This window comes from Plecotus auritus (assembly GCF_963455305.1).
Source record: "Plecotus auritus genome assembly, chromosome: 5".
Lineage (NCBI taxonomy): Eukaryota > Metazoa > Chordata > Mammalia > Chiroptera > Vespertilionidae > Plecotus > Plecotus auritus.
This window is the reverse complement of record NC_137776.1, coordinates 141,625,209-141,639,236: the sequence shown is the minus strand read 5'-3', so window position 1 is coordinate 141,639,236 and position 14,028 is coordinate 141,625,209. Positions and strand designations below refer to the sequence as shown.

At 38.0% G+C, this 14,028-nt stretch overlaps 1 protein-coding gene across 8 annotated transcripts in view; it reads left to right on the top strand.

The window, feature by feature from the left end:
- The window catches only part of TRPM3 (transient receptor potential cation channel subfamily M member 3), a 711,013-nt gene that overhangs the window by 500,451 nt on the left and 196,534 nt on the right, over positions 1 to 14,028 (top strand). The window contains exon 7 of one of the 8 annotated variants that reach the window (XM_080667742.1): positions 10,445 to 10,519. The exons of the other annotated variants lie outside the window; for them this stretch is intronic. Coding sequence (XP_080523868.1) covers positions 10,445 to 10,519 — 75 coding nt within the window. The remainder of the gene's footprint in view (positions 1 to 10,444; positions 10,520 to 14,028) is intronic. 8 annotated transcript variants of the gene reach the window in all.

Here is a 14,028-nt window from a genome sequence, read left to right as displayed (position 1 = left end):
ATAAGCATAGGGTTGGGTTGAGCACACGCTGGGATTTTGTCGGGCAAGTACAAAAGAGGGAGAGAGAGGGCTGTATGTACTCTATATACATAGATCCAAAGAGTATTATCCTAAGTGTATATGGATGAAAGCAATGCTGTGGCTAACAGTCATGAGAATATACAATCATTCATCTAAAAGATCAGACTGAGGTACAGAGAGGTGGTTAAGTGAGTTATCAAAAGTGACCCAAGCTTTTAGTTAGTATTGCCAAACATCACATATACTAAGCTTGAACTAAAATAAGCAAAGGTCCATAATAAACAATACGTCCTACTTATTTTATTGATATTCACATATTCATACAAGTTGAATTAACTTAGCACATTCCCATCCACCAATGTGTATGTGTAAATACACACACACACACACACACACACACACACACACACACACACTAGAGGCCCAGTGCACGAATTCGTGCACTAGTAGGGTCCCTTAGCCTGGCCTGCGGGATCAGCCGAAACCAGCTCTCTGACATCCCCCAAGGGGTCCCAGATTGCGAGAGGGCGCAGGCCAGGCCAAGGGACCCCACCAGTGCATGATTGGGGGCGGGGAGGGACGCAGGAGGTTGGCCAGCTGGGGAGGGACCACGGAAGGGCTCCAAGGTATGACCAGCCTGTCTCACTCAGTCCCGATTAGCTGAACCCCAGCAGCAAGCTAACCTACCGGTCAAAGCATCTGCCTCCTGGTGGTCAGTGCATGTCATAGTGACTGGTTGACCAGTCAACTGTCTGCCCCCTGATGGTCAATGCACATCATAGTGAGCCATTGAGCGGCCTTGGCATATCGTTAGCATATTACGCTTTGATTGGTTGAAACAACGACCAGATGACTGGACACTTAGCATATTAGGCTTTTATTATATAGGATATATAAATTATTTCAAGGAGAATGTATATATATATATATATATATATATATATATATATATATATATATACATACATACATTCTCCTTGAAATAATTTTGAAGGAAATCCAGACATTCATGAATTTTTCATTATATTTCATTATCATAAATATTTCACCCATAAATATTCAAGTACCAAAACATTTTTAACTTGTATTAGCAAAACGTAGGTTTTAGAAGTATTTTCTTAACTCAGTGACAACATAATGGCAAACATTATCCAAGAACTCTTTAACAATTCTTTCAAAAAATTAAAATTTTATTCTTTCATTCTAAAATGTAACCAGAAAATTTGACCATAATCTTTTCAAGTCCTAGTTCTATTCTTAGCAGGCCAAAAGCCATTTAAATATTGCCCAGCAATTCTTAAAAAGGAAGATTAGAAAATCCCCAGAAATTGTGGCTTTCTTTCAAGAGTTTAGAGGGAAGAATATAACATTTGGGAAAAGAGGAGACCTTTGTTTATCACCAGTGACAATAAGCTGACAGTGGCAGGGAAACCTGGAAGTGCAGATCATCATGGCTGTGACCTTAGACAAATTACCGTATTTCTCTTAGATTTTGTTCTGCAACTGTGAACCAGGGGCAATATTCCCTCACAGTGTTGTAATTAAATGAGTCAGCAAGTGAAGGATCTGTCATGTGGCACTTAAGAAAGATTGGGTGCCTTCCTGACTTCAGGGCACTGCGGTCCCCCGGCGGGAAGCCATGTCTCATGTTTATATGGCCTGACTGCCATAGGTGCCAACCGGCAGTCGGACATCCCCTGAGGGGTCCCAGATTGGAACGGGTGCAGGCTGGGCTGAGGGATATTCCCCCCCCCCCCCCGCCAGTGCACAAATTTTGTGCGCTGGGCCTCTAATAGTAAAATAAAATACAAAGTTCATCTCTGTGAGCTGACACAACTAATTTAAAGCATTTCATTTCAGTGAAATCTCCATAATTAGAAAGAAGTACTCATGACTGCATCATTTATACCCTAGCTCCCTTACCACCATTTTTTGGTGATAATTCTTAAACATGGCTATAGTAATCCTCCACTAGGTTGACACTGCCTCCTCTAGGAGACATTTAAAAATATCACAGGGATTTGGGATTGACACAATTTCAGGTGCTCCTGAATGGCACTGGAGAGGAGGCGGGAATGTTAATATTCTACCACATGCAGGGCAGTTTCACATGAAGAATCACCTGGCCCAAATGCCAATCATATGCTTTAGAAAACACTGCTCTAACTATGTTTGTTTCTTTGAGTTTTCTATTGGTTTGTTTTTTTGTTTTTTTCCCCCCAAATATTTCTAATAGCAGATTCAGCAGGGACATGCCTTTCCAAAGTAAAAGACTTGTAGAAGCAGCAGCAGTAGTGAACCATGGTGAGATTCAAAATATTTAACAACCTGTGAAGCACAGGCTGGGTGTCAGCCCTAGTATATTTCCTTCAGATCCTCATGTCACTTGCTGTTGGGTAGTTCTTCCTTATGTCTAACTTCATAGTTCTGAATCTGCACTCTTCTGGGTGAGAACCAAAATCACTGCCTATGTTAGAGCTCTCAGTGTATTCAAAACTGTCAGTGGACTTGAGTTGACCTTTCTGCATTATGGCTATAAGGAAGCTCTTTTTCATTTGGAGAGGAATACCAACCTGCTTAACAGGCAGAACGGACTCATGAAGTAAATCAGAATTTCCAACTCAGCAGCTCTTGCTCTTGGCACCACTGCTTTATACACTTCAGTCTCAGTAACTCTAGAAATGTGCTCAACAGTGGAGCTCCCCATTGTTGAGCTCTTGCTGCTCAGAGAAATCCTACCGTTCTCCATTATTAGCTGATTTGGGGGTATCGGCAGAGGCCCAGAAATGTGATTACTTTACCCCTAGAGCAGTGGTCGGCAAACTGCGGCTCGTGAGCCACATGCGTCCCTTTGGCCCCTTGAGTGTGGCTCTTCCACAAAATACCACATGCAGGTGCACACGTACAGTGCGATTGAAACTTCGTGGCCCATGCGCAGAAGTCGGTTTCCGGCTCTCAAAAGAAATTTCAATTGTTGTACTGTTGATATTTGGCTCTGTTGACTAATGAGTTTGCCGACCACTGCCCTAGAGAGCCTACTCCCTAGAATTCATTGCCCAAGGGATATTTTAATAAATCAAAATTCTAGTAGAATAAAGAGTTCAAAATTGAATACAAAGAGAACTCTGGTTTTTTTTATCTATACAAAACTGATGATTGTTTTTGGAAATAAGGGAGCAAGGCAGTCATATAAATCGTGTCTGAATGAATAAATTTGTGAAATGAAACACCACAAAGCAATGCTTTTTAAAAATTAATAATCTTTCATTTCTGGTATTTGTCTCTCATTTCCTGGGACTGCAGTAGACACCTTTTATGTCTGAATATTTTCCTATTGTTAAATTATGAAGTCAACTTACCCTTACCCTTTTGACATAGATTATCTAAAGAGTATCATTGACATCCTCAATAGATTTACCAACCTCTCTAACACCAAAACTAATATTAATGTACATAGTAAGTGCTCAATAAAAAGATACTGGGTTGGCATGAAAGAAATTTAAGTGATTTGACCTAGTCATATAAGAAATGTGTGAATTTACAGTTTCAAAAATTTTTTTAAATGTTTTAGCAAGAGCAACATCAATGAAATAACATAGAGCAGCCAGGAGACTATTTTGAGGGATTGTAATCACTTATATATAAATAAATGATATATCATAAGTACATACATATTATTTATCTTTATTCTTATGATTAAGTCAGTCTCATTTCTTTGTATTTATATCAAATACAGAAAGGCCAAGCCTGAAGTGGTCAACAGTAGCACAGAGAGGGAGGCAGATGGCAAAGGGAAGATATAAGGTATGAGCTACATGGAAGTTTCTTTGGAAAGTTTTCCGTTTGGGAGTAAGTTGGATAGCCACATAGGAAGAGTTGTCATGAGACCATCAGGGCCCTTGCCCACTGTCAACATTGCAAACCTAGCATGGCACTCTTTCCACTGAGCCTTCATATAGCTCAGAACCATTTTCATTCATTAGAACAGAGGTTCTGCTGCTGTAATAAAGACTCAACACAATGGATGCCTAAATGAGATGGGAGTTTATTTCTCATGCATATGTTATTCTGAACATGAGTGTAGATTTGATGTGATAACCTCACAGTGTTGAGAATTCAGATTCCTTCTTTCTTTTGCTCTGCCATCTCTGTTTTCATGGATCCATAGGAGCTCACCATTGCATCTACAATCTCGCCAGAAGGAATCAGAAAAAACGAACAAGGGAAAATCATAACTTGTCCTTTAAAAGGCACAATAACAAAGCCATACACACCACTTTGGCTTACATCCTATGTGCCAATATTTGGTCACATGTTCATACTTAACTAAAAAGGGATTCTAAAATGTAGTCTTTATTCTTGGTAAATACATAGCCGGCTAAATATTTTATCACTACGAAAGAAGGAAAGAATAGGTATTGGGCTACAACTAGCAGTTTTGCCACACCTTTTCAGTATAGCATGCCAGATGATTATTAAGAAGTAGCTAGAGTTGGCACAAGATAAAATGTATCTGCCATTCATACATAAGGCACACCTGTATGTTCCAATATCACTGGGAAGTCTTGTCCAAAAATAGCTCCTGTAGTGTATACTTCATATCTTGCTCTTTCACTCTTCATCTGTGAGTTTTTTTAAGTTAACTAACTTGAACGGATCCCTTTAGCCTCAGAGTACTTGCATATGCCAGGCTATGCATAATGCATGTACATTCCATAATGAATCCTTAGCCATATATTTTGCTGCATGTTATTTGGTAACATTTAAAATCCCAAGATATTAAAAATAGATAGAATAGATTCTATGTGTCTATGACACTACTATTAATATTAATGTTTCAAAAATAGATTCTGGAAAAATGTGACCTACATATGACAGTAGAGTGGAGATTGGCCAGCTTTTCAAGTCTATCTTAGAACTGGGCTTTGGCCTGCTGGGGAAAAGGACAAGAGAGCTATCTTAGGGAATAAGAACAGCCTATCTTCCTACTTTGTTGAGGAACATTTGATGAGACCTGATAAGCAGATGAGCTTGTGGGGAGTTTAAAGCCTTTTTATATTCCAATTATCCAATTTGACATTTCTACATGTTAATCATCCCTAAATGATAATTAATAATTTGGCAAGATACAGCTGAAGGGCTCTTGAAACCTCCTGAATGCCAGTACATATACAATTGAGAGTATTCACTGATGCTGACAGTTATTAAGATTAATTAGTAGAGCTTCTCTTCATAAATGTGAGTGGATCACCTGTTTTAGAGACCGAGATACACGTGACATTATTGATTAGGTTTTCTTTTTATTTTAGTTCATGTTATCCAGTGAAACTTAAAAGGCAGAGCTTTAAAAAAAATGGCAGAGTTTTAAGACAGTTGGGATTTCCCTTCTGTCTAAGGGATCTGTTGCCTTACAGATTTAATGAAACCAAAGGCAGTGCTTTGAAAATAAACCTTACTTTCCTCTCTGGATACTCTCTATGTAGAACAGTTTCATTGCTTTGTGTTCGCCTTACCTGGCGTATTTTCCTTTATCTTTTCATAACAGCAAACAGAACTATTGTGATTTTTTTATTCACACAAGTTTCTGTAGAAAATGGATTCAAAGTTTAGGAACCCCATTAGAAAACACTCTAAACAAATTCAATAAACAAATGGCAAAGCAAAGGAAGTATTTGCTACCCTGAAAAGGAGCTAGTTTTCATAATAATCAAAGAGCACATACAATCAAAAAGAAAAATCCTATAAGAAAATGGGCAAAATATGTCAACAGAAAGATCACAGGGAAGAAAATACAAGTGCTCAGCCTCATTCAAAATTCAATAAGTGAAAATTAAGATAAATGAAATGTTTTTTAATGTATCTGATTAGCAAAACACAAAGTTTTACTAGTAAAGTATCTCATGTCGGTAAGTGTAGTAGATGTAAATATGTACTGGTGTGTGTGTAAATATGGACAACCTATTTGGAAGACAGTTTGGTAACCCTATTAAATTTTAAATGTACATATCCTTTTGGCCGATAATTTTACTTCTAGAAATTTATTCTATGCATATTTATTGCAATAATTTTAGAGTAATAAAAATGGAATTAACCCAGAGATTCACCAATATGTGACTAATTAAATTATATGTAGACATACAGTGAAATACTCTGAAGTTATTATGAATAATGCTGTAACTCTGTTTGGGTTCATATGGAAAGATATCCAAGGGTAAATTTTTTTCTTTTCTAAAGTTAAAAACCAGTTGTACAACACACATCTGTGTTTTATATATGTATATACATATCTATGTATGGCTAGATATGGATATACAGATATACATGTGTACTTATAAAACATCTGAAAGGACACGGGTGAACAGTTATTAGTTGCAGCTTCTAGGGAGTGAGATTTGAGGTGGGAAAGGTAAAATGAGAATTAACATTTTCAATGTTGTTTTTTACATGAGCAAATATATATTTTATAAGAGAAAGAGAGAGAGATAGAGAAGAGAGGAGAGAGGAGGGGGAGAAGGAAGAGAAGGGAAAAGGGAGGGATGAAAAATGGAAAGAAGGAAATGAATGAAGAAGGCAGAGAGTGAGGGAGGAAGAAAGAAAGCCTTTGGAAGTAGTATGCCTATCCATGTAGTTTAGTGCCTTCTTCCCTTGAGTGCATCTGCTACGTCATTCTTGACCGGTGGGTAAGGAGCCAGCACAGCTTTGTTTCCCCTTGTTCACTCAGCCTGCTGGCAACTCTCCACTCCTTCTAAGACAAATGGAAAGTGTTAAGTCAGAAAATCTAGGGGGATGGGCTGATTAAGGAAACATCATAAAGAATAATATTCTCAAATCCCATATAAAGGATGTCTATAAAAAAATATGAGACCAAGGCAATAGGTTTTATGCCTACATTTTATAATAGCTGAACTGAAAGCAAAATTATCTTTCCTATTAAGAGTTGGTGAATGGCAAATTAGCCTAAGTTTATCCCCAATCCTTAGCCATAACCAGATGCTCTAGTACTCTATAATAGGGCTACTGAAACTTTCCTACTTTTGTATCTTTACGGTGAGTACAATCTATTAGAGTTAGATTTATTTATTTGTCCTTCATCATGCTCCTGGGCACCCCAAAATTCTGCTCCCTTCTCTTTGGGCCCTACTCTCTGTGATGAAACCCAGCTCGCTCAACAGCTCATTCAATAGCTGTTGCATGCTAAAGGTTGTCTGTCATGCTCCCACTATATTCTTTATTCCTCTATACTTTTAAGATGCTTTGTATGGAGCCAAAGCACATGTCCTAAGTTCTTCAGCTTTTCAAAATGTGGCAAAAATGAGAACTCCAAATATCTTCCATTTAAAATAAATAACGATTGCTCTCTCTCTCTCTCTTACATTTCCCCTTCACAGTACTTGTCTTACTCTACCAGTCTTTGCTTGTGTGCTTACAATATACAAAGCACTGTAGGGGGTGCAAGATAAATAAGACCTAGCTGTACACTTGAAGAACTTAGAGTTTTACAAATACGTTAATAACTAGTGTTTACTAAGTGGTATTCTAAACCCTTTACAAAAACAAAACTGATTTAATTCTTACAACAACCCTATGAAGTGGGTAGCATTATTGTTACTCCCATTGATCGAAAAGTTAACTGAAGCTCAAAGAGATCAAGGAATAGTCCCAAGGTCAGACTGCTAATAAGTGGCAGGCCCAAGAAGTCTGCCTGCATCCATGCCTCAACCACTGTGCTCTCTTGCGTCTCAGTGTGCAAAGAGCTGCATTATAAAGCAGCAAGTGTTAAATGCCCTTCAGTGACACAAAGTGCAATAGGAATTCAGACAGAGAACATATCTGAAGGAGTATTTATAAGGGTACAAGGCCGAGGTATTTTCAGAAAGATTTTGACAGGTGTAATGCAGGCAATGATGGCAAGTGATGTAGCTGAAAACTTTCAACATCCAGAAATTTAATGAACAGCATGCAGGCTAATTGAAATTTTTTTATTTTTATTAAATTGTTTATCCTGTCTTAAGCAAAATTTCAGCTGCAAATATAAACTAGGATTACATGTGAACTAGGGTTAATTTTTTAGGAAATATGACCGTTAGAATCATAAGGAGAAGTTATGTATTTTCACTGTTTACCTTTATTCAAATCTTCTTAATAAGTTGATAGGAAGGTAAACTATAGAATAATATGATAGATGGGACATTATGCATACATTATACATATGTATAATATAGATATATAGGTATACCTATATAGATGATATAGGTTATATATATATAGATATAGATATAGATATGGATATGGATATGATATGAATAAAGATATAGATATAGATATAGATATATTACATATATCTCATCAGTTTATTGCCTTCATTTTCCAGATGGGAAAGCCCACTTAGAAAAGGTCAGTGTCCTGCTTAAACTTATATAGCGAATTAAGTGGCACAGCTTTTATCTGAACTCAGAATTCCCACTTGTAGTCTGCAGCTCTTTGCTCAGCATGGTCACTACCTTGGTTTGAGAGTTATTTTTCTTATTTCATTTAATTTAGCACCAGAGAAACTCAAATCAGAAAAAGGTTTTCTGTGCTCCTGAGCAAGGAACAAAAGCAGGATCTTAGGGCATCAGGCTCATTTGATGCAAAATCTTTAGTCCTTTATTCCCACATTTTTCCTCTTGAGTACATTTTTCCACTATGTCCTAAAGGATAATTAAGGAAATATCAAGATATTTGAGGTCACACTCAATGGATACCTGATGCCCAGACTTTCCATTTTTAACCATGCAACAAATCTGGTTGGCCTTCACTAAAATGTCATTTTAACTTTTGTTCATTAGAATTTGGTAATGGGGGTATAAGGAAATAAACTGAAAACAGAAAACGTAGCTAAGTCATTTTGAGTGTGGTTTCATGAATAAACGCTCATGCTACATTTCCAGTAGGGTTTGTATTGTTGTCTATTTGAGACTTTGCTCATAGTACTTAGCAAGAGGTCTAATTGCTGTACACAGTGGTATAGCGGCCCGGGAAGGCCTGTGCTCCCAAGCCAAATTTATATTCTCAGGAACATGCTAATTAGTAACTTTCTGGAAAATACACAGTAGTTATTCTTAGCTTGTTATTTTGCAAATTATTGAGAATCCAGAGGAACCAGCCTTATAGTTTGTGCTTCGAGGAATATTGCTTTATGCTTTCCCCAGTGAGTACATTCGAAAAGGCAGCTCTGACAGGTTATGGGCAGTGAGGATTTACCAAATTCTGTGAAAAGTGGGGTGAGACACTACTATGCCTCTGACCAAACAGTTACCTGCTGCCCAACCACCTACTGCCAACAACTGCCACAGGCTGAGGCTGCTCTGCAGGTCTGGCTTGAACCTGGGAAGCTAGGGCCAGAAGATCTCACTTGAGAGTCTGGGGCCCTCCAAACATGTTGTTTCTAGGGAAAAAATTAAAGAAGGTCAGAGCAGAGGTCTCTCTTTGAAATGAGACACTGCCTGAGTCATCTAACCCAAAGCTAGCTTGTTCAGTAAGTTAACAACTACAGAGAGATGATTTACCATTAAATTTGTCTCCCAGTAAGGGGTAGAATAGCCAAATTGGTAGGAAACCTATTATAATGAAATAGTTTTGATGACTTTTTTTGAAGATAACAGATGATAGATAGATAGATAGATAGATAGATAGATAGATAGATGATAGATAGATAGATGAAAGATGATAGAGGTGTATATGATATAGATATAATCAATATATATGACATATCTATTTATCTACCTAACTAGTAATTTTCTTGGCCAATGAAAGAAAGAGAAGAGAAGGAAATGTGGGCATCTCTTCAGTAAATAATATTACACATATTGAGTGACAAGTTGATCTTGGTTTCAATTCCTCTTTAAAAAGAAATTAAGTACATTAGCATTTGAAAAAAGTACTCCTTTTAGGTTAAAAGTAGCTAATCACCTGAGAATAGGACACATAACTCCAGAAATCAGAAAGATGTTTTTTAAAGTAGGAAGGGGGAAATTCAGTCTTAGAAAACACAGCTTTGAAAGATTCATTATAATTAGTATTGCAACAAATAACATTTCTTGAGGAATTTACTAAATGCTAAGCATTATTGCAGGTACTTAACATGACTTAACTCACTTGACCCTAGAACTAATCAGCAATCAGCTAGGCTGAAACAGAATAATGAAGGATATATCCTCAGCAAAGAGAATGTTGATTTTAAGGACCTGTTTAGGTGAAGGAGTGATGGGGCAATCTGTAGATGGTACAGAAGGGCTATTTGATGCTTTGCGTAATTCTAAATGTGCATCTTCCATTGCCATCACATCTATAAATTTATATAAAGTGGGTGATCGGTCTGCTTTAATAAAAGTGTATCCAACCGTTGGGTTGTAGAAATTTCAAAGATTTTATTTTTTGACAGGATGCCTGCCGTTTTTCTCTCTTGAGTCCCGCTTGTTTTATTCATTTTGGGGTAGTTGCCAATTAGACCAAATTGGTAAGTATAATTAATGGACAACATGAATTTCCTCTTAAACCCAAACCAAGAAAAATAACCATAGAAACATTCATTTCCTTTAGAAATTCATAATAGTATTCTTTCTTATGACTGCCATTTATCTCCTTCTTTCTAAGACATCCAACCACATCACAGTTAGTTACTTCTTTTTATTTATCATCTTAAAATACCATGTAAGATATGGAGGCAGGAATGAGCATTTACTGAGGTCCTAGTATGATCCAGGCACAATGCTTGGCATTTTTATATATACTATCTCTTTTAATGCAAAAACATTCAGGCAGGAATTCTCTTCTTAGACTGACATGATTCTAAAACCCTTGCTCTTTTCAACCTACATAAGAAAGCCTTATTTCACTTAAAAAGACACTCCCCTAAAACTCTGTTACCTTGGAGGACTTAGAGGTTATTATTTTGTTCAATAACTATCTGAACACAAACTATGCCAGACATGTTTTGAGCATCAGTTTAGGTGAAATGAATCATAGGCAGAACTTTGGGCAGAGGACATTGCCCCAGTGTCAAGATGGTGGAGAAATTCACAGGAACAGCACGAGCGGGAGGTAGAACAGGGTGATGGCATGGAGGGTAGGGGTGGATGCAAACAGAGGAGCTCCTGATCGTGTGCCCATGGCTACAGTCTTTCTTCATGTGACTCGTGGACTTCCCTTTGTCATCCTATGCCTGAGAATATATGAAGGAGGCTGGGAAGGCAAAGGGACGTTCAATTGTCATCACTGGCATCTTTTTTGATCATTGCACCATCATCCAATACATTGGGGTAACCATGACATGAAATTTTTCATCATTGAGCCCATAACTGTTCCATGAGATAAATAACTGTACGTTAAAGGTCATAGCAGAACTTCATTCAGGAAGTCCTGAAAGTAGGAAGCAGCGGATTTATATTCTCAAAGACTGAAAGCCCTGGGTTCAAATCACATGACTTGACAAGGAAGTTAAATTTCCTCTGGGAAGGTTACATGTATATCGGGAACATAGCATTGCCTTCTGCAGTTGCTCTAACCTGTTTGGCCCAGTCATGTAGACTTCCTACTGCTGGCAGACTCAAATCGCGTAAAAGACCATCCAAAATACAAATACCAAATTCATAATCAGTTAATGTAGTGACTTGCCATTTTTTGGATATTCGCAACTGAATGTCCTCCTTTTAAAGAATTTTCCTCTAAAGAATAGGTTGTGTGAAGAAGCCAGCACAGTTTAGGCATCTGCTCTCTCTTCGTCTTGGCTGGACACAGTTGGCTGTGTCACTGAAAAGTTCGTCACGCTTGTTAATGAAAAGTCACTTTGTCAATCAAGACAACAATGGAGTCAAAAGACTAATGTTGAGAGAGTGGAACAAATTTGAGTGGAACCTATTTCTTAGTGTTTGTCTTGTTTATCTGACTCATTTTCCAATTCAAGTTAGGAGTTCTCTCTTTTTGAGGAAAGAGCCTCTTCCACATTAGAAATACTTGCTCAGGGACTGGGACAGTTTCTGTAAACAAATGAGTGTAACAGGGGAAATGTCCACGATTTTTATAAGGTCTTGGATTCTTCCACAACAGGGAAGAATGCTGAGCTCTCCTTTCAGATCAGAAAGATCTGAGTTGCAAATGTTTGATTGGCATATGGTCTCAAAGTCAGCAAAGTTTTTTTTTTTTTGCTGGTTGGATCTAATAGGTTCCTTTCATGATAACATAAACCTTCTTGCTTGGACCCAATCTCTTCCTGTTTCACTATCAAAAGACCGTCTATATCTTTATTGTTTCTTGTTTTTCTAGCTTCTGCTCCTTTGTAGTCTCCTTTAAATGACATAACCTGTCAGATATGTTTTTCTCCTGTCTTGATATTTGGTGAAATTCCAGTGTCTCCCTTATTCTACTTATTGGCAAAACTTACACTTCACGTCTCAGTTCAGAATCTTCTCTTCTATGAAAACACACACACACACACACACACACACACACACACACCATCCATCTTTTAGGCTCAGTTATTCACCACATCCTCCACACTCACACAGCACTCTCTGTAAACCTCTGTTGTAGCACTGGCTCTTTTTGGTAGAATGGTTATCTGTCTACCTGTCTGCACTGGCCCCCATCACCTGTAGATTGTGAGCCCCTTGTGAGCAGAAGCTGGGTCTCACTCATGTTTGTCATCCTGCAAACCGAGCACAGTGCCTGGCACATGTAGGTAGGTGCTCAATAAATTTTGAGAATAAACATCAATATTTGGTTTTCTGGCCTTATTTTTAGCTCTGGTTTCCAGCCTGACATAAAACTACAATAGATAAGCTTAGGTATTAAAAGCCATAAAGGAGCAATAATACATAGAAAGACTCAGGGAGGATAAATGGATAGGGACATGTCCAGGAAAAGACCATCGCCCATGCTTCTGTCATTTGCATGAAAGCATTCACTCTGGGAAACTGTACTGTGTTCCTGTTCTTGTTGCTAAATCATTTCTGCCTTATGAATTTAGAGAGACTACGAATATATTTTCTGTAGCTGCCAATGCTAGCATGGCTTCATTATTTCCATTTATGCAGAAAAAGAAATACCCATCGATTTTGCCCTCATTCTTTAAAGTGATAATGTCCGTGGCTACTTTTCAGAATAGATTAGGATCAACCCATTTTGTAGAAATGCATAGCTAACTTCAGAAAGTTAGCCAAACATAATGAGAAAACTTGTGCTGACTGAGTACTTTTCTGCCATAATCAACAGTTTTATAGTGGGATATATTTAGAGAAGATAAGGTATCTCATTCTCTAAGGGTCTTATAAAAAAAAAGTGGGCTGAGATTTTAATTTGCTTGAAATGGATGAGGCCAGGGAATTTAATCAGAGGACCCTTCAAAACCCCTTCCTAGCATTGAAAATATTTTCCCCATCCCTTCAAAAAAATTATTTGGAGCATTTCAGTCCATTGAAACTAATGGATGTAAGGGTGAAGTATAATTCATATGGGCTTGCACAATGACTAGGAATAGTGCTCCCACAATGCCACTAACAGAGTTGTCAGACATTTTAACAGAATAAAAATCTTTTAACCTTGAACCATTAGCTAAAGACCATTAACCCCCCAAAAAAGTGATAATAAAGATGTTATGCCATATTATTGACCAAATTAGCAACAGCTGATATGTTTTTTTTCTTTTTTGGCATCCGTTAGTGAAATGAATAAGCAGCTATTCCCCTCACTGAGCAGGCGGTCCCTGTTCTGCAAGGCCAGATTTCAAAAGCTGCGTGGAATTCCACCTGCCACCAACCCGCAGGCGAACACTCAAATCTCAGGCCAAGGAGTCAACGGTTCTTGGTGGCTAATGAGCCTTGGCGTCTCTGTGTCCATGCGGGGTTCTGTGGACAGTTCCTGCTGGAATGAGGCAGGGGAGGAAAAAACAGGTGCACCTTTTCTAAACAAGGGGTGAGGATGGAGGAGTCAGCTTTTCTAGTATCAAACAGATCTGAGCTGACGCTTCCT